General features: G+C 33.8%; 1 protein-coding gene across 1 annotated transcript in view; it reads right to left on the bottom strand.

Annotated features, from left to right (window-relative positions):
• cad (carbamoyl-phosphate synthetase 2, aspartate transcarbamylase, and dihydroorotase) overlaps positions 1-21602 on the bottom strand; it is a 36173-nt gene that overhangs the window by 10859 nt on the left and 3712 nt on the right. Inside the window, 25 exon segments of the mRNA XM_056480621.1 lie at positions 5-342; positions 451-555; positions 2028-2210; positions 2291-2458; positions 3589-3807; positions 4488-4670; positions 6844-7068; positions 7763-7861; positions 7983-8229; positions 8906-9156; positions 9291-9403; positions 10789-10922; positions 11022-11146; positions 13163-13351; positions 13443-13664; positions 14329-14562; positions 14684-14815; positions 15865-16007; positions 16132-16241; positions 16841-17026; positions 17892-18063; positions 20040-20181; positions 20289-20407; positions 20410-20430; positions 21391-21520. Coding sequence (XP_056336596.1) covers positions 5-342; positions 451-555; positions 2028-2210; positions 2291-2458; positions 3589-3807; positions 4488-4670; positions 6844-7068; positions 7763-7861; positions 7983-8229; positions 8906-9156; positions 9291-9403; positions 10789-10922; positions 11022-11146; positions 13163-13351; positions 13443-13664; positions 14329-14562; positions 14684-14815; positions 15865-16007; positions 16132-16241; positions 16841-17026; positions 17892-18063; positions 20040-20181; positions 20289-20407; positions 20410-20430; positions 21391-21520 — 4190 coding nt within the window.

Below are 21602 nucleotides of genomic sequence, written 5' to 3' on the forward strand. Positions count from 1 at the left end.
TTACAAAAAAAAGAGGTCTGATAGATTTAGAGGGTTCTGCATCTGAATAAAAATAGAAGCTAGGTTTGGGGTTAAAGATGTAAAAGCATTCCTACTTACTTGAACAAAAAGCTTAGTGCACTTTATGTCAGTAATTAGTGGCACAGAGAAGTCAATGGCCATTCGACGAGTTCGGTATCCTTTGGTCACAAAAGAGGACAAGCGTCTTCCCCCAGAGTTCCTCATGGACAGATTGATGACCAAGTCAAAATGGTTCTCCTCCAGATAGTCCATGATGTTGCGCTGTTTGTCTTTATTCGGACAGTCGCTCTCCTCTTCAAAAGGCCAGTCCACTGCCATTACCTGAAAAGACACAGAATAAGAGATTGAAATTGATTGAAACTGCAAACTTTACCTTGTCAAATATATTTTGTTTGTATTTATTAAGCATGTTGTGTTATTCTGCTGTACCTTGACTCCATGTTCAGTGTAGAAGTCAGCAGTGCCTAGACTTGCATACAAGTTATAACCCAAACTCTCCAAAGTCTGGACTGTGGGCAGCAGCTCACTCTTATTCTGAAAGGATTAAAAAATTTAAGATTTTTTTAGAAACATTGCAACCCGAATAGACTTATACATTACCTGAAGTGCATAACTGTACTACAGTTAACCATTTAATTTACTATTACTTTGAATATAACTGTACAGCACTTTGGATCCAGTCATGGTGTTTAAAGTGCTTCATAAATAAAACAGAGCTGAGTTGTTGTGGTTCATTTGTATAGTGTGGTGTTGCTATAGTAGGTAGATGCAAATAAGTGGTTTTAAATTAGTTAATACATGATTGCTAAGGTGATCTGCTGGTGTGTCGCCTGGTGGTTATTTACTCATCCAATTGAAATAAACTTTCACAGCCTCTTAATAGAATGCAAACACATGTCCTTTTTGTGGGTTTTAACATCCACCAGGTAAATATAAAAACGCTTTAAATTGGTCAAATCAGATTTTGACAAATATAAAAAAAAATATCTGAATTTGATATATTCATACCTGTGATAATCAGTGGAGCTTGTCCCAGATTATAAACATAAAAAATTGAACGTAATGGTGAGGCTTTCCTTAACATAAAACATCTATTATCATTCTCTTCTAGTCACACCCCTACTACTAAACAACAACAACAACAACAATAAACAGATCATTAGAATAATACTAAACAGAACTTTCAATAATGTGAATTAAAGTTATTCACAACCACCTGTAAATAAAATGCACCATTTCCTCTCCATTTGCACCAGACACTTTCTTATAAACACTTCATGTTGATAACACCGAGTGTGCTTCACACAGGTGAGTGGGCTTGACAAACCACATGACACACACCCTTTCCTCATCCTCTCTATATGCACCACACACTTTCCTACAAACACTATTACAAGGATTTCGATCAATTTAAAAAGCTTAGCCTTTTCATGGCATCTATATACTGCTGCTCTCTGGTGATTTGAAAGGGAAATGAAGCACTCAGTCAAGTTCACTATAAGTTTTACTATAGCTTTTAGACCTAGGGTGCCACCATCTTGGAATATCGCCATGTCTGACATCACAGGGTTGGTTCTGTTCCATCAGCTGAACAGATACAGCGGAAGTAAAGGACTGAACACCGAGACTGTAAAGCCTAATTTAACCCAATGCGTGAAGGTCTAAAAGCTATAGTAAAATATGCTGTTTTCTTCTAAATGGTTACATTAATCGAGTTTGTTATATATATTTTCATTAAAGTGGAATCCAATGTACAAAAAAACGTAAACTTGACAGTGCTTCATTTCCCCTTTAAAGTGCTTCTTTTATCCTCGTTTGTAAGCTGTTTTGGATAAAAGCATCTGCTAAGTGAATAAAAGTAAAATTTAAAGTAGTCAAATATTGTGAATTGATACAAGTTAATTAGATTATAAAAAAAAAAATGGGTGAATGAGATTAAGAATCAAATTAAGTATTTAACTGTAGTGAATCATGATCTTGACTCATTCGACAGAGTCAATTATTACCTTATAACTACCGATAGAGAGCAAAATGTTCTTTTTAGGGATCTTGAAGCCGGTGCTAAGCATGGCTTTGAGATAGGCCTCGTATCGGTTCTCCCCAAAGCATGCCACTTCTCCAGTGCTGGTCATCTCAACACCCAGAACCACATCTGCTCCAGCCAGCCGGGAGAAGGAGAACTGAGGAACCTGAGGGCACAGATCATGGTGATTTAAGATTCAATTACTCGCCAAAAAAAAAAAAAAACGTTATCGATGAAGCTCATTACCTTAACTCCAACAATGCCATTCCCCCTCATCAGCCCAACAGCCTCTACTTCCTCTCCCAATATGACTCTTGTTGCAAGTGCAACAAGATCCACCCCAAGTGTTTTGGACACATAAGGGAAGGAGCGTGAGACTCGCACATTGCACTCAATCACCTTCAGCTGGTCATCCTGTTGACAGATATACATGATTTAGGCCATGTTTATACTAGTGTGTTTTTTTTTTAATACAAGTGTGTTTTGTTATTACTATGATTCAAACTGGAATTCAGACTACTCAGACTTTTTGACCTTCAACTTTAGACCCCATTTTAGTTTAGTAGCTCTAGGGATAAACGTACCCCAAAAAGCAGATTTATTTAAATATAGGCCTGAATGTCTACGTCCATTCCCTCATTAGCTCTTCTGGATCAGTGTCTCCTTACCTGCTTCACCAAACTCTTTCTCATATGATCATTATGCTAGAGGTGGTTTAAGGTTGTTTTAAGACACAAAGACAACAGAAAATTGGGCCTGTGTTTCTTTATTTAAAAATGCCACAATGCTTTGTTTTTGCAATAACAGTAAGTTTATGCAAAAAAGTAAAACCTTCATTATGTATGATGTCTTCGACTTACCTGCATGACTGAGTATTTGAAATTGTTTCTGCATTATAATGATCAAATCTGTGATCAGCCTTGCCAGTATTATGAGAACAATTGCATTGGTTCCAAATGAGAGATGTTTATTTAGCTTTAATTACATTTTGCTATGTGGTCTAAAAAGTATGCCATTAGGCTATGATTTGTGTTTGATGTATTAATTGTATCTAAAAATGTTAAGTTTATCTTCTTTTCTTTTTTTTTAACACTGGTATAAATGAAACTATTTGCTGCTTAAACTTAAACATGACTTTCTTACATATCTACACTTTTGTACAATAGTTACTTATATTTTCTGATTTGGTTCTGAATAAAGGGATTTAAATACTGGCTGGGTTTAAAGATTTAAATGAATATGGCTGCTGCCATCTTAAACAGTTTTTTTTTCTCTCATTCAATGTAATATTATTAGTTTATAAATAAATCCTGATTCAATTAACATTTCTTTAATATTGCATAATGTAAATACACTCTAAATGTACTCTAATTTATAGCTAGTTTTTGCTTCTAAAAGTAATTTTTGTTGTGTAGAGTGAGATTTTTCATGAGTAATGCTATATTAAGACGAAATTGCACCAGTATAAATATAGCATTTGTTTTTCAAAAGCAAATATGTGAGAAACACATCCTAAATGTAATAAAAAAAGGCAAGTAACTCACCTTAGCAATGAGCTGCAGGTTGAACGGGCCGGTGACCTGAAGCTCCTGACCAATAGCATGAACGATCATCTTAATGCGCTCCATGGTTTTCTGGTTAATGTCCTGTGGAGGAGTCACCAGTGTAGCGTCTCCAGAATGAACCCCTGCGTTCTCCACATGCTCAGAAACCGCAATGGCAATAACCTCTCCATCACAGGCCACGGCGTCCACATCAATCTCCTGATAGTCAAAAACCACCACCAATAAACATAACTATACTGACAGTGCCGGAAATTGCCATCATAATAGATTTGAACATCCTCCACAGACAGATAGTGTACTATACAGGACTACAGAATTCAAAGCTTAAATAAATAAATAACACATTAGGAGAGATTTTTGTTATTAAAATGGATAGTTTTGTATTAAAATGGACAATACTGGAAATATGAATTAAAAGGAGATGAGCATGCACATGCAAGTATCTAATATAATGTGAACTGATAAGAATACATACAGCTATCAGTTATACAATAAACAATTATTACTGATAAACAATTGATAAACCAAATCATTTCAATGATTAACTTTTTTTGTATATTGTATATTTATCTACACATCAGTAATGTGTTAATTTCTTGAAGTTATATCAAACTTTTATTTCGACAAGTTTCAGTTTGTTCACATGACAATAGTTAATTGTAATGCTGGTGAAGTGACAGTAAATTCAGTCCACATCACCGAAATCATACAAAATAACAACGTAAATGTGCCTTTGGCGAAAAACATGTCCAAACATCATAGGTTCATTTTGTGTCAACAAACGGTATAATCCAGTAATTAACTATGCCTTCTTATTATCTTGAATTGCCTTAAGGAAGAACATGTGTCTACTTAAAACACCGGGTTTGTTGACTAACCTTGGCCTCCTGAATGAATTTAGAAATAACGACAGGGTGTTCCTTTGACACAGCAACAGCACTGCTCAGAAACTTCTCCATGTCCGTGTCTGAGTAGGCCACGTTCATCGCAGCTCCACTCAGAACATACGATGGCCTCACCAAGCAGGGATACCCCACCGTCTCACAGAAATTTACAGCAGACTACAAGAGATTGAGCAAGCAGTTATTTGAATTACAAGCAATTATCCAGATTTTTCTTAAGTAGCTTTTATTAAATTAAACAATCAGCAAAGTGATCAAAAAGAGAAAAACTGGGTACAATAAGCTGACATATTTTTGTTGACAGTTCATCCATCAAATTTAAAAAAGCAACTTATAAGAATTAAAAAAAAAAAGAAAAACATTTTTGGCAGACCAACTCAAACACAAAACAAGTTTTTCCACACCAATATTACAGACATGTTGAAAATTGCTGAATAATCTGGTTGAACAAAACACTGTGAACTCAAAAGACCACAGATAAACTTGTAATAGTAAACTTGTCACGTTGACCCTTTGTATTGTTCAGATTTACAATTGTTCAAATGTACGACTTATTATGTTGGTGGCTGTTTTCCCCTCATTGACTTCCATTATTACAGTTTGATCGCAAAGCTTTGTCACCATATAATCATGCATTCTTGATTGTTGGTGGTTTTTCCTGTAGGGAAGAGGTAAAATTTGTAATATTTGTAATTTTCTTGGTAATTTTTACTATGGTGTCATGGCTTTGCAATCAGAAAATGCACTTAAATTAAAAGTTAATGTGGCAAAAACAGCCACCAACATAACAAAAGGGTAGTAAATTTGTATTGATGATTTTTTATTTATTTATTTTTTTTACATTCTTCATCTTGGGCATTTTCCCAAAATGGATGTCAAAATGAATAAAGTAAATAAATAGTCATTAAATATTTAAATGTAAGTAAAACAAAGGTTATGTTATTTGGGAAATTAAAAAGTAGTCATTTTATAGATTTAAAAATTGATAATAAAGTTATAGAAAGAGTATATGCAATTAGTTTTCTTGGTGTTGTATTGGACCATAAAATTAGTTGGAAACTATAAATAATAATGTGATATCAAAATTGGTAAAAACTGTAGAAATGGTGTATAAAGCAAGATTTATCCTGTACAATAAAATCAATGTATGATTTATATGACACACTATTGTTGCCATATACGAGTGATTGTGCTGAAATTTGGGGGAATTCATATAAATCTAACTTAGTATGTGGGGTATTTGGAGCATACAAATCCATTATTTTTTAAACTGAAGATACTTAAGTTCAATGATTCAGGATACTAATCAATTTAAAAAGATGTATAAATTATTAAAGGAATATAATGATTAATAGAGGTGATTGAAAAAGAAGAAAATGAGAACGGTATAAAACTTCAGCTAATGGCTGTTTGCAATATTTTTTGGGTCTATGTTATAAAACGTAAATGTACAAATGGAATCAAACATATACGTCAAAGCCAAAAGGATAAAATGTCTCATGTAAAGCTCATATGTCTCAAGTAAAAAGAATATACAAGGAAAAAAAGAAATAAGTTTAAGTAATAAACGAATGATGTGTGTGATAATGGGGTGGGGAAAATAATAAGCTTGTGCTTCATCCTGCTCCATTTTGACCACGTTAAAATGCATTTTGTTTAATGAATTGTTTTGTGTATGATTTTTTTTTCTGTCTGAAATAAATAAGTCAAATAAAACTAAGATATCACCAAAAAGCATTTCATTTGCTGAAACACTGATAAAGTTGTGGCCAAGTTAAGACTTAAAAATCATTCTGAAGAAAACATCCCCAACAGCACACAAGGGTTAAAATTCCAAATCATCTTTATGTAAAATCATTTTGTATTTTCTGTCCTTATTTTTTGTTAATTACAACATGATTTTATTTATTATTTGTTGTATTATAATTTTTTATGTGGGAGTCAGGATTCAAATTATAGAAATGATGGATATTATCTTATTACTTATTGTAAGTTTCTGACATGTTTTTGCACTAAAAAGGTTCAATAAAAATCTATTTGAACAAGAAAAAAAAACTAAATCATAACTTTTATTACTCATTCAATTTTAATATGGATTATTTATAACACTGCTTTTTTATGTGAAGTGCTTCATTTTAGTTATTTTAAATGAATTGTGCCCAAAATGGAAATGCATCCCAAAATTTTAAACACCGTAGACGAGTGCAAAAAAAAAAAACTTGGATATAAGAACTTATCACTCACACTACACTTCCAGAGTGTCACTGGTATTTCTTGCATGAATACAAGTTGAAAAGAATGAAAAGCTGTATAAATTAGCTTTATTGTTTACCTCAGTATCAGAGAGCTCTTTCCACCGAGGCTGGCTGATCCCGATGGTGTCCAGCATTCTGGAGAATTTGAAGCGGTTTTCTGCATTGTCTATGAACTCAGGTGAGGTGCCCAGGATCCTGCACTGCTGTCTATGAAGAGACATGGCGATGTTGTTGGGCAGCTGCCCACCCATAGACAGAATAACACCCTCTGGATTCTCCATCTCATAGATGTCCATCACCACCTGTGATTAAAACCAGACAAAAGTTTTTTTAGTATTTTATTTACATATTTAAATTTTTTTATTATTTAATGATTCATTATATTATCTAAATGTGATTATAATTATCATTAAAATATTACATTTAATTTTAGTATTAGTGGTTTTAACATACACAAACTATAAATATAATATTAATAATAATAATAATAATAATAATAATTATTATTATTATTATTATTATGGTAATAATAATCATCAGTCATCATCACAATAATAATAATAATTGCTTCTTTAGTCTAAAAACATTCCCTTAACATCCCCATTAAGTTATAACAATTCATGCTTTTTAATGATTTTTTTTATTATTATGATAATAATCCTCACTCAGTCATCATCATCATAATAATAAATGTTACGGCTAATAATAATAATAATCATAATCTTTATAATACTAATAATAATAATAAAAAGTATACGCCATGCATAAATAAAAATTTTAATACAACAACCGATTAAAAACTATATACTAAACCAATTTAGATATCACAATCTTATAAAGTACACTATGCAGAAATAAATATTCAGTATGAAAGTCATGTCAAATATGGTAATACATTCACTATTTCTAAAGATATTTAAAAGAACAAAAAAAAGTTTGTGTTATCAGCACATTTTCTAATGAGAACCACACAAGATGCATATTTAATTTATTTACCTCAAAGGAGATCTCATCAAAATACAGTCTATCACACATATCATAATCAGTGCTGACTGTTTCCGGGTTGTAGTTCACCATAATGGTTTTATATCCCATCTGTAAGATAAAAAGTTCACAAAATCATGAATTCATATTTTCAATTAAAAAATATATAAATAAAAAAATAAATAAAATCACATGAAAGTAAATTTTTTGGCCCTTAATGCAGAAGGCTGACCTTCCTGAGCTCCATAATACAGCCAACAGCACACCAGTCGAATTCCACACTGCTGCCGATGCGGTAAACCCCGGAGCCGATCACCATGACATGCGGCTGCTCGAATACCACATCGCTCTCTGAGCCGTGATACGTCAGGTACAGGTAGTTGGTTTGAGCAGGCCACTCCGCAGCCACGGTGTCGATCTGTTTGACAACTGGAAAGATCTTCCAGTCCCGTCTTAACTTCCTCACAGCAAGTTCAGTGCTGCAAAAAAATGTTAGAGTTTAAATTTGTTGATTTATTTAAATGTATTTATTAAGTATAAACAGGTTAAAACATTATCTATTCTGCATTAGGATAAAAGGAAAGAAAAAAAAAGGTATATTTTACTTTAAAACATTTAATGCACTTCAATAACATTTGTTGTCCCTTTATTAACAAAGGAACACTTATTGGACTGTACAGTACTTAAAATGTGTGGGCTTAATTCACACGATTAAATGTGAAATATGAGAAAGTCACACCAGTAATGTGCCTCCCACGTCAACTTGTGATGAGTTTAACCAAAATGCATCTTAATACAAGGTGTAGACAGAGCCTGTGTGTACGCTTCTCTGATTAGTCAGATGGTCAGCATGTTATAATTGGTCACCACTTACAGATTGTCAGAAACACCCATCAACATCTTTTTTACAGGCAGTCAATAGCCTGCCATTATGCAAATTTGTTAAATAACCACATAGGACACAAAAGGAAGTAAAGCTCAAATTACTGATGACTTGTTTTAGGCAGTTACAACAGGACTCTCTTCATCATGCATTGCGGTATCTGACACTTTTCAACTACATTTGAAAAAAGTATAATCAGGCTAAGCTAAATCTTGACATTTAATGGTCCTTTTTCACCCAAAAGTAATAGTAGTGCATTGATATCTTAGTACCTTTGCACAGCTTGGGCGATCTGTTTGTCAGAGAAGCCCAACTGCTTGGCTTTCCTCATGATCTCAGGAGGCATTGCAGTCTCATCCTGTTTATACGTCTCCAGAAGCTTCTTGTGGTCTGCGATGTTCTTCATCTTATGCAGAAACCAGTGGTCTATCTTGGTCAGCTCATAGAGCCGCTCTACTGTATATCCAGCATGCAGAGCAGCAGCCAGAACAAAGATGCGCTTATCTGTGGGTGTCTGCAACTCCTGAGATACAAGACAAAATATTCTCAAGTTTAGTGTTATGTATTTTATTACCAGTCCGTTGAACAAACAAAAAAAAAAAAAAACAAGCATCTCCCTTGGGAGTAAGATTAAAGTTGTGGAATTTCAGTACACACCTCTTCAGACTCTGGTTTGATGGTGTGATCAAATCCAACGCAGTTCTCATCCACCATTCTCAAAGCTTTCTGGAAGGCCTCTTCAAAGCTGCGGCCGATGGCCATCACTTCTCCTGAGATGAAAGAGAATGCTGAATGAGATCACTACATACTGGATACTTTTGTTCAGTACATATAGCACCTTCTCAATGGCAATGGGAACAGGCTAAAATTTAACAATACTAAAATTCATAATCTTGTTTTAATATATTGATACTTTCCCTTAGCGAATCATTTAAAGACTCCCAACCTAATAATATACGCATACTTTTCTTATATATTAAAAATACTAAGAAAAAAAGGCAATGAAAAGGTTGTAAAAGCTTGATGGAAAGAAAAAAATGTAACAAAAACGGGTTTAATGTGTTTGAGACTGGAGGTGTTACGTATAAAGTGCTTGAAACTGTTATTTTAGTATTGTATATACTATTATGGTATTTAAAACCATTACAAATATATATACAACATTTAAAAAATGTATTTTAAAAAGAACCAAGAAAAGTCAACGCAAAAGCTGTAAAAGTACTGGCATACCATGGAAATTAAAAAAACAATAACAGGTTTAATGTGTTTGAGACAGTGACTGGAGGTGGTGTGTATAAAGTGTTTGAAACTGTAAATTAAGTATTATTTACATACTATGACAGCAATTAAAGCCATTTATACAATCAAATGGTTATATATAAAACCAAGTATACAAATTATACATTTTAAATTAATATATTATTTTACCTCTTTATCTTTTATTTATATTTCAGTTTTAATCATTTTAAAAAATTAAACTCAAAATTAGGAACTCAAGTTAAGCCAAATTTCAGTAAGTTACAAAGGTAACACTAGTTTTCATGTTAGGTTTTCCATTTAATAAATACACTTATTTTCTTATTTATTGTACCTTTGAGACAGGACAATACGTGGACAAGAAGGGAAGTTAGAGAGAGAGGGGGTAGGATTGGGAAAGGTTTGTGAGTCAGGACTTGAACTTGGGACACCTGAACTTTGCATAATGGTGCTATATATTTGGCAACTTCCCACAAGGCTATAGTCACCAACTTCTAACTAATATTTATACATTTTATTTCAAATCCATTTAAAGTTAAGAAAAAATCGTTTGAGAATTACAGAATACATATTTCTCCTGCTATTTTTTCCAATTATATTCATCTTTATTTCTATAGCGCTTTTACAATGCAGATTGAGTCAAAGCAGCTTAACATAGAAGTTTAAGTAAATTGAAACTGCTTCAGTCCAGTTTTTCCAGTAGAAGTTCAGTTTTGATCAGTTTAATACATTATAACTTTCACTGCTGAAAAGCCAAAACACTGAATCCAATGATATGCAGTTCCACAAGTCCCAAACCAAGAATAGCCAATGACGAGGAACAAGCTTCACTAATTGACAAGAGCACAAAAACAAACAAACAAACAAAAAAACACACACACACACAAAGGAAACTCACCAACACTCTTCATGGAGCTGCCTATTTTAGTGCTGACTCTGAGGAACTTGCTCAAATCCCAGCGAGGAACCTTCACCACACAGTAATCCAGACTGGGTTCAAAGTTGGCGGTTGTGGAATTGGTCACTGAATTTCTGGAAAACAATCACTATTAAGCAACTTGCAACAAGATAACAATACACTAATATTCAGATAGATTCAATAAAACAGCAAATGTTAATAAAAGTACTCACTTGAGCACGGGCAGAGGGATTCCCAAGCTGAGTTTAGCAGCCACATAGGCCAGCGGGTAACCTGTGGCCTTACTGGCTAATGCAGAGCTCCGAGAGAGACGAGCATTGACTTCAATGATGTAGTACTGTTAAGACACAAAACATCATTTCTTAAAACATCAACTTCAACATGATTATAGGACTACAATTGTTTTTTAGGGTGTTAGTATAAATGAGTCATAAATCAGTCAAGAGGCTGAGGTTACAGCAGGGTTGGATGTTTCAGCAAGACAATGACCCAAAGCACAGCTCCAGATCTACCAGGGAATTCATGCTCAGACATGATACAATGTTCTAGAATGGCCATCCCAGTCGCCAGACTTGAACATCATCAAAAATCTATGGATTGACTTGAAAAGGGCTGTTCACGCTCAGCACCCATCAAACCTGAATGAACTGGAGAAATTGTGCAAGAAAGATTGGCCCAAAATGCCTTCAGCAAGAATTCAGGGACTTATCCTTGGCTATAAACAGCACCTACAGGCTGTTCTTTCAGCAAAAGGTGACTGAACAAAAGACTGATGTCATTATTCTGTTGGGGTGCCCACATTTTTGCACCTGTCTGTTTTTGTTATGATTTAAATTGCATTTGTTGATTAAATAAATGCTAAGTCAGAACTGAAATGTTGCTTTTTCCCTAGGGAATAAAACATCTCTAAATGAAATTGCTAATTGGCAACGCGGTGGCGCAGTAGGTAGTGCTGTCGCCTCACAGCAAGAAGGTCGCTGGTTCGAGCCTTGGCTGGGTCAGTTGGAGTTTGTGTGGAGTTTGCTTGTTCTCCCCGCGTTCGCATGGGTTTCCTCCGGGTGCTCCGGTTTCCCCCAGTCCAAAGACATGAGGTACATGTGAATTGGGTAGGCTAAATTGTCCACAGTGTATGAGTGTGAATGGGTGTTTCCCAGAGCTGGGTTGCAGCTGGAACGGCATCCGCTGTGTAAAACATATGCTGAATAAGTTGGCGGTTCATTCCGCTGTGGCGACCCCAGATTAATAAAGGGACTAAGCCAAAAAGAAAATGAATGAATGAAATTGCTGATTTGAAAGGCCAGCAGGCTATGGCTTGCAATTATGAAAATTATAGGGGGTGGCCAAACTTTTGCATAAAATTGTATACAAGCTAGTGTGCTCCAAAACAATACCAAAATTTGCCTTAGAAGACTTTGTGAGTGTCCTCTGTGAAGTTTGAGCAGCTAAAAATGTCAACAACCTCAGCTGTGAGCACTTCTTATTGGAGCTTTTAAAGGTCACTCTCACTGGCAGAGTGGTGAAAACAAAACACTACTGGCTGCTTTTTAAAAAGGTGAGAAGCTACACTGTCCCACCCTCTCTTCATGTTTAGCTTGAGATTATATAAAAGCATAGAAAAAAAAATGCACATTTCAAAGCACTTTATAGGACCTTTAAAAAACTTAAAGTTCTCAGCACTTGTTATAAACTACATGCTACTACTCTACTGGCATTCTAAAAATACAGCTCTTCAATTTTCAAAAAAACTCAGCTTGAGAAAATAAACACTTTGGTAGACATGCACCTTTAAGCATTCAAAAAGTTATGTTTCTCCCTTCTGACAAAAAGAACATTTTATCACATCACTTGTCATTTATTCTTACATAACTAAGTGTTCGATTAAACATAAAATAATAAGATGGTAACCAACACTGTTTACATGCTGTATTTTAAAGTGGAGAAATGGTTAGGTAGGCTCAGCACTGCTATTACAGATTGTAGCTGTCATTACATTACTAGGCTTTTTGATGTTGTTGTTTTATGTTGTTTATTTGAGTATTGTTTTTAGTTTAAAATTGTATTTTTATTAGTATGACCTTTAACATCTGGTAAAGAGACTACCAATGAAAACTTGTCTTTGGGTTAATTTGGGTACATTTACATTCATGATGAACATTGATCAATATACACTGTCCCATGTTGTGAAATATAAATAAACTTAAACTATTAATCAGATGTGCTTTAGCTCAAACACTCAAGCTAAGATATAAATGAAATGCTACTGTTTTAGATTAAAATATATGTCACAAACAAAGCTGCACATCTCAGGGCACCTTTTAAGCTTATTCCTGGAGGATATAAGAGACTAAATCACCTGCTCTGATTCAGGATTCAGGGCATACTGAATGTTGCATTCTCCCACAACACCCAAGTGGCGAATAACTTTGATGGCCGTGTTTCTCAGCATGTTGTATTCGTAGTCGTTCAGTGTCTGGCTAGGAGCCACCACTATGGACTCTCCAGTGTGGATTCCTAGAGGATCGATGTTCTCCATGTTACACACCTGAATGAAAAGATCAGTTTAGGAAAAGAACAGAAATGATAACACGTGTACGTGAGAATGTCAGAATGAAATGGAAAGCATGACTTCATACCGTAACACAATTGTCATAGGCATCCCGCACTACTTCATACTCGATTTCTTTCCAGCCTTTAAGCGATTTGTCAACCAGGACTTGTGATGTGTGGGCGAAGGCCTGAGTGACTAACGTGATCATCTCATCTCTGTTATTGGCAAAGCCTGAACCCAGTCCACCCAAAGCAAACGCAGAACGGACCAGAACCGGATAACCAAGTCTTTCAGCTGCAGCCACTGCCTATAGGAAACAATGAGACATATTTGAGCAGCATTTAAGTGCATCTGGATACATTTAAATAAATCCAATAAATCTGATCAAATGCAATAAAATAGTAATTAAAAATAAATAAATACTTTTATTAATTTATTAACTAAATTTTAACTAAGTAAATCAATTATTAATTTAAACTAAATTATAAATACATAAAAATTATTTTATAGCTTCTTATCTAATACAAAAAAAATAAAAAAAATAAAAAAATAAAAACAAACGGCTGTATGTCAATATCAAAAAACTTATTTGGATCAATATATAAAAAGTAGTATTTACTTTTTTAAAACAAAATAAAAACAAACAGCTGGTTGAATGTTTAATTCATTAATAATAATAATAATAATAATAATAATAATAATAATAATAACAACATCTAAATAAATAATCTAAATAAATTAAACTTTTCCATAAATAGGATAATTTTAGCTTTAGTACAAAAGACAATGAAAAGCTAATTATTTACTTGTCAAAAACTAATACCCGTCTAAACCCTTGTCACATTATTTCTTACAGTATTATCAGGCCTTTTTCTCTCTCTCTCTTACTCTCTCTCTCTCTCTCTCTCATATAATTGGAAAAATTTACAGAAAAATTTACGATCCCCCAATGTACAATACAGTAAGCTAACCTGTTCAACAGACATGGCCGCCTCACTGGGGGCGACGTGTTCATTGATTTCCTCCATCTTCTCCACAAAGATCTTCCTGTCTTCGGTCATCTCTATGGAGGCCACTGGAGTACCAAGCACACGTACTTTGTATTTTTCCAGCACTCCTTGTTTTGTGAGTTCCACACCACAGTTCAGGGCTGTCTGACCTCCGAAAGTGAGCAACACCCCGTCCGGACGCTCGTTCTTTATCACCTGCGTGAAGGACGACAGGATGGATGATTGACCTCAGAAACTAATTTAGTGCATTATGTCAGGGTTTTTAACTGTGAAGTAAAGACAGCCTAAAGAAATGGAGAGCTGAGTTTTTTCCTACCTGTGTGACATACTCTGGTGTGATTGGAAGGAAGTAGACTTTGTCTGCCAGGCCCTTTGAGGTTTGTACTGTGGCAATGTTTGGGTTGATGAGAATGGTTTGGATGTTCTCTTCTTTCATAGCTTTTATAGCCTGGGTGAAAAAAGAAAGAAGAAAAACATACATGCACATAATAAATTAAATTTATTACATGATCGTAAATGGATCTGACAACAACAATAACAACAAGCTAATTTCAAACTAATAGAGAAAACCAAAAAAGGATAACAAAAAAATGTATTATTAAATCAAGGGCATTTTGCTTCCTTCAGTCAAATGAGGAAAAAAATTTATCTCCCTCATAAACATTTTCCATTATTTGCAAATCAGGCATTTTGTGAATTCTAAAATTCCTAATTTAGAATTTTGATTTTATTTCTAAATTTGTGTGTTTATTTGAAAGTTGTGTTACAGTATCCTCTATGATATTTAAAGTTGCCTGGGAAAAAGATTTGGTAACTGAACTTTCTGCAGACACATGGGACAATTGTTTGACTTCAATATACAGTCATGCCCAGTCAACAGCAGCCACCAGTTGATTCAATTCAAGGTCATACATCGTCTACACTACACTAAAGCCAAGCTCCATAAAATCTTTCCTTTAGTCTCACCATTGTGCAATAGATGCAGGACAGCAGAGGACACAGTTGCTCACATTACTGAACAGATTAAGGAAATCACCTTTACCCCCCTCATTCCAGAACTGGATTTCTGATATGATTTCTGTTATTCAGATGAAGAGTGTCAGATTTTTAAGGACTAGCTCCATAAGAAAAATGTTGGCTACTTGGGGTCAATTTCTTGATTTATTTGACAAATCTTTATCTTAAGAGCAATCCAGTGACCTCACTGTAGTTTAAGTTATATACCCTCTTTAGTTTTGATTGTATGTTTTGTGAATATGATGTGTGTTTTTTTGGTTTCTTTTATATTGTATTTTGTGTAATATATATTTATTTATATATAAATAAAACTTTAAAATAAAATAATTAAAAATAAATAAATAAATAAATAATAATAATAATAATACAAATGTTTAAATAGATAAACAATGTAAAAGTGGTGCATTAGAATGGAAAAAAACACATTCTGTGTGAATGAGCCCCAAACAGTCTCAATGTCTGCTTTTCTTTGACCCTTACCTGAGATCCAGAATAGTCAAACTCTCCAGCCTGTCCAATGGAAAGACCACCTGAACCCAGAACCAGAACTTTACGTGGTCGAACAAAGGCATCTGGGTCAGGAGATCCAGGAAAGGTGAGGTGCTCCATTAATCTTTGCTTAACTGTTAAAATAATTGCAGTTTATGGATAATTAATACTTAATCATGTAAACACAATAAGAATGCATTAATGTTGACATATCATAAAGAAGTATGCAAAAAATCCAACTACATAAGACCAGATCACCTGATTTTCCATCTTTGCTCTCCTTTACATCTCTGACTGTATCCAGAAACACATCAAAGAGACCAACAAGGTCTGTCGGACCTGCCATGTGTTCAGGATGGAACTGGACACTGAAAAAGAGGGAAAGTAGTATATATTACCAACAATAAGCCTGTGAAAGCTGTGGCTTACGGTGATTTTTAGAAAAAGCTAAACTTACTGCTGTTCAAAATGGTTGACATACAGCTGGCCATGTTTTATACAGTAATAATAATAACAACAACAACAATAATAATAATAATAATAATAATAATAATAATAATAATTTATTGGTAAAAAAGGTTTTCCAATCAGCCAGTTCTCCAGCAATGTTGACAGAATACTTTCTAAACACAACAGTAGTGTAGTAAAAGTATGTTAAAAACTACAATATATATATTGCTGACTTGTTAACTAATTACAAGTCGTTGAACACAGTTCAGCCAATCATAATCAAGAAGCTATCATTATTTTAATACATTTAAACAAGGTTTATACTCATTTATACTGTATTTATGCAAACACAAATGAGACATTGTGTTTATTTACTGCTACATCAGCAACCTATAGCTATTTCCTGCCAAGATCAATACAGACAGACAGATTACATAATAATGACAGCTTCGTAAATCAATAAGAGAGTTTACGAAAAAAAAATCCTCAAATTTTATAATAGGAAATAAAGGCCAACCTAAAGAGTGGTTTGTGGTTATGAACGATGCCCTCGCTGGTTTGGTCATTAGCATTGGTGAAGAGCACATCCCAGTCTTTTGGGAGAGTTTCTGGATCGACAGCAAACCCGTGATTCTGAGAGGTGATGAAACAGCGATTGGTTCCTTTATGGATGCATGGCTGATTATGGCCACGGTTACCATACCTGAAATTCACAGAGACCATGAATAAAGCTTGTAATATTCATAAGTATACACGTAGAGAACATAAACAATCTCTGAATGAACCCATTGACTGTCCACTAACGAAGAAAGAGCTGCAGACTGGCATCTCATTCGGCCTTGAGCACAAGCAAACAAAGCAAGTATCCCAGGACTCTTAGGAAAACACATGCGCTTCATTAAACTGCTGAGCTCAGCATGAACCAGATTTCATACTGGAAGATCTGGAATGTGATGGGAAAAAGAAAGAGCCAGAGACAAACACTACAATCCACTGACCATTAACTTATGATACCTAGTTCAATTACACTGCTAAAAAAAAATTTTACAATAATTTTTACTAATAACAGATAAATAAAATGATTTTAGTGGAAATTAACATTATTTAAGCAGAATTAATATAACATTAAACACCTTCATGCACCACTTATATTCAAGATAAAATCTTAATATCTTACAGTGAAAAAAAGTTAGAACATTTTTACTAATTATTTCTTTGATGGAAATGAAATTAAAATGCATTATAAATTGTCTCAACTTTAATTCTTTCCCTATGTAATTTTTAAATAATGACTTTTTATTGTTTTTTATATAACACTAAACAATATGTAAATGTATAACTACAAAACTTGACTGAAAATAACAATCTCAAATTGTGCTTCGGTTCACAAGGTTTTTCACAATACCTCCTTTTTGTATGTCAACCAAAATTCATCAGGTTTGGAAGATATGAGAGGAAGTGCATATTTAATTTTAAATTAATTAACCCTTTAAGAAGAAATGTGCATTAGAAGTCAATGGAAAATACCATAAGAAAATTGTAAATAAATAAATAAACTGATCGCTTACTTCATTTTGTACGTCTTAGCGCCAATGACCAAAGACAGCAGTTGATGGCCCAAGCAAATTCCAAAGACAGGTTTGGGATTCTCCACACATGCCACCTTGCGTATATTCTCTACAGTCTCCTTACAGTACTCAGGATTGCCAGGACCGTTGCTGATAAACAACCCATCAAAGTCTAGAAAAACCGAGGCAACACACATACAGTGATAACCATTTCAATTTGCATTTACTCGGGGTGTGAAATGTTGATAATTATAATTTTTTATAATCATTTTGGGGGATTTAGACATCCAACAAAAACAGCAGATGACACATTATTATTTATTTGTTTTAATGCCATATAGGCAAAATCGGCTATATTCATAGCAACACTTGCACTAAACATTCTACATTTAATTTACAGTGCTCAGCATATATAGCATATATACATCCCATTTTGAAAATGAATAATTTTATCCATTTCTCAGTGAATATGGATATTATGTATTGGTGCATTTGAACAAAAATTTAACAGAAATGTATTAAAATGATATTTTAGTCACAGAACATCTTTAGAAACAGAAAGATAATACATTTACATTCATGAAAAATATTGAACAAAAAAATTAATAAATTGTATTTAAAATTGTGTATTTTTCCCTAACAAATACATTCGGGCTACTAATTTTTGAACCATTATTGTAATTAGCTCCAGATTTGGCTTCAGTACTGATTAAACTAATGTACAAGCACAAATATAATATTGTAAAGCTTCCTATAGAAAATATTAATTTAAATGAGAGATTTGTGGGAGGTATACTCCTATATGCTGAGCACTGTACAACCATAACGGTTTCTTAATGATAATCATCCATTGTACAAAAAAACAACAACATACAAACAACACTGATAAAAAGCCACATTAGATCTTGTTTATACTGACCTTTCCACCCAGTTACCTTTACATGTCCACTCACGCACACAAATCTGACTGTTCCTGACTGTTTTTCTTTATGTTTTTTTCCTGTTATTTTTCTGTTTTCCATTTGCATTTAATACCATGTTGCTCGTTTATTTTGTAGATAACTGACCAACAATAAAATTATTACATTAAAATTAAGATACAAATTGTACCAAACAAAATTCATTCAAAATTTTTTTATCCCAAAAAAAAAAAAAAAAAAAAGATATATAATATATTGTATATTTTTGTATGCCCCAATCCATGACACAACTGTGCTGCAGTGTTTGTTTCGCTCCACGGAAAATAAAGATTTCATTAATGCTCCATTGTAACTGTTGCATCACAAACCTCTGTGATATATATAAGCAACGCTTTGTATAAACTTTATTTTAAACAAAATTATTACATGCTATAGCAGCCTATAGCCTACTTTAAATGCCTCAACATATATGTGATTTTTTTTGTCTCTCATCACTGCAGCCGCGGCATTCGCGTCTGTTTATTGCTTCTGTAAAAAAAATAAAATAAAATAAAAAGACCTACATTTGACCAGCCTTTAATCAAAGCCTTTATTGATATTTCTGTGCCAGTTTGACACAGGCTACACTAAACTGAGGATAGTTAACTAATTCACAACACTTAGTCACCTGAACTCACCGCGAGTGAGATGGAAAAAATTAAAGCACAGCACTGAGGTACAATCAGATTCTCAAGTCATAAACTTTAAAATTATGACTTATTTAAAATGCTGACAGAGGATTATGATATAGGAATTACAGCGGGCCATTAAAAATGCAATTGATTTGAGTTAGTAGGCCTGCTATATTTATTTAACTGCTATATTTACTTAGTATGAAAAAATAGCTTATGCCAGTTATTAAGACAGATTCAGTCAGCGTTTTCATTTCGTAATCTAAATTTGTAATTTAAGTGGAAAATATTTAGGTCAGGCCTTTTATTCTATTCCATTCTAATTTATTATGTTTTTCTATACTATCCTGAAAGTTTCATGAACAAAAAATAAATTAATTAAAAGAGCATTGATGACGTTAAAAACCACATCACCGCAGTTGAGGTAACGCTGTGATGCAGTTATCGTCACACCCCTAGTTTATACTTTAATCCCATTTGCCATTTTCCCAGATGACGATTCATTTTTAAAACATACAAACACCACAACATTCTTTAACAATAGTGTCATTGCTCACCATTGCTGTCCAGAGGATGATTCCAGGGGACAACAGTGACCCGGGCGCCTCTCTGGCACAGGCAACGTATCTGGTTGTACTTAATGCCACAGTCTATGGCAGTGATTCTTACTGTGCCCTCTGGATTAAACACTTTTGGTGCCTGTTGAATCAGCAATACAGAACACAAAAAATAAAATGTCACTGCATTACACAACATCATCCATCCATCCATCCATCCATCCAAAAACACTGAAGCTAGACACCTACTTTCATGGAAACTTCTTTAACAAGGTTTCGGGCATCTGGATTGTCGAATGGAATATTGTCGGCTGGAGTTCCTTCCACCACAAGTTTTCCCAACATGGTTCCCTTCTCTCTGATCTTTTGGTCAAGCGTCGAGTGTCAACACCTGATTTTTCACAGGAAGAATTATTTTTTGGATTTTTGAACAAAAGTACAACAGGATTAAAATTATTTTACTTTGTATGAATAAAAGCAAATTTTTGTCAAGCAAAATTAGTAGTGCTGTTTGTTTATTGCTATACAAGCTTTATTGGATATTACATGGTAGGTACAGTTGAAGTCAGAATTATTAGCCCTCCTGAATTATTAGACCCCCTGTAATTTTTTTTTCCCCAATTTCTGTTTAAAGGAAATACAATTTAACTACAATTTAACTAAACATAGTTTTTATAACTCATTTCTAATAACCGATTTCTTTTATCTTTGCCATGATGTCAGTATATAATATTTAACTAGATATTTATCAAGATACAAGTATTCAGCTTAAAGTACTATTTTAAGGCAATACTAGGTAAATTAGGCATATAATGTAATGTATTTTTATTTAATGCCATGTCAGCAACCAAGGCTGACAAAAACATGCCATGGCAAGAACATTTTAATAATAAATATACAATTAAAAACAACAAACAAATGAATACATAAATTAAATAAGATTTTTTTTAGTTAATACTTGATAAAAATTCAAAAAAATTTACTGGTATCACGTTCTGTGATAGATTTATGGTTGCATAAGTATATCCATAAATGTTTGGATAACACTTTAAAATAAGGTTCCATTGATTAATGCAATAAATACCAAAAAAAAAAAGAACAACACTTGTACAGCATTTGTGGTATTATTACATCACTTACTGATGCATTAATAAAACCAAACGTGGAGTTTGCAAACATTAGCCAACAACAATTGTACAAGAACCAACAATGAATGAACTACTGTATTTTTCATAAAATAATATTTAGAAAGATTTATTCATTGTTTGTTCATGTAAGTAACTATTATAACCTTACTGTAAAGTGTTGCTTTCCCTGAGAAATACTCAGACAAAAACTGGAACTGACTAACCTTGGAGGCCAGGGATGCCCTGCTCTCTGAGCCACTCATCCAGAGATTTGGCGGCGCTCCAGTGACTGCGATTCTCCGAAACCTCCCCAACAATGAGAGCAGCAGCATGGATTTGGGAAGATTCAAACCACTAGATAACAAGAGAAAAGCAGCATTATAAAAAAACTGTTTTAGGTGTATTTTATTTTTAAATAAAGGCCTAGAAAAGAAAA

Source organism: Danio aesculapii, chromosome 20, assembly GCF_903798145.1.
Source record: "Danio aesculapii chromosome 20, fDanAes4.1, whole genome shotgun sequence".
Lineage (NCBI taxonomy): Eukaryota > Metazoa > Chordata > Actinopteri > Cypriniformes > Danionidae > Danio > Danio aesculapii.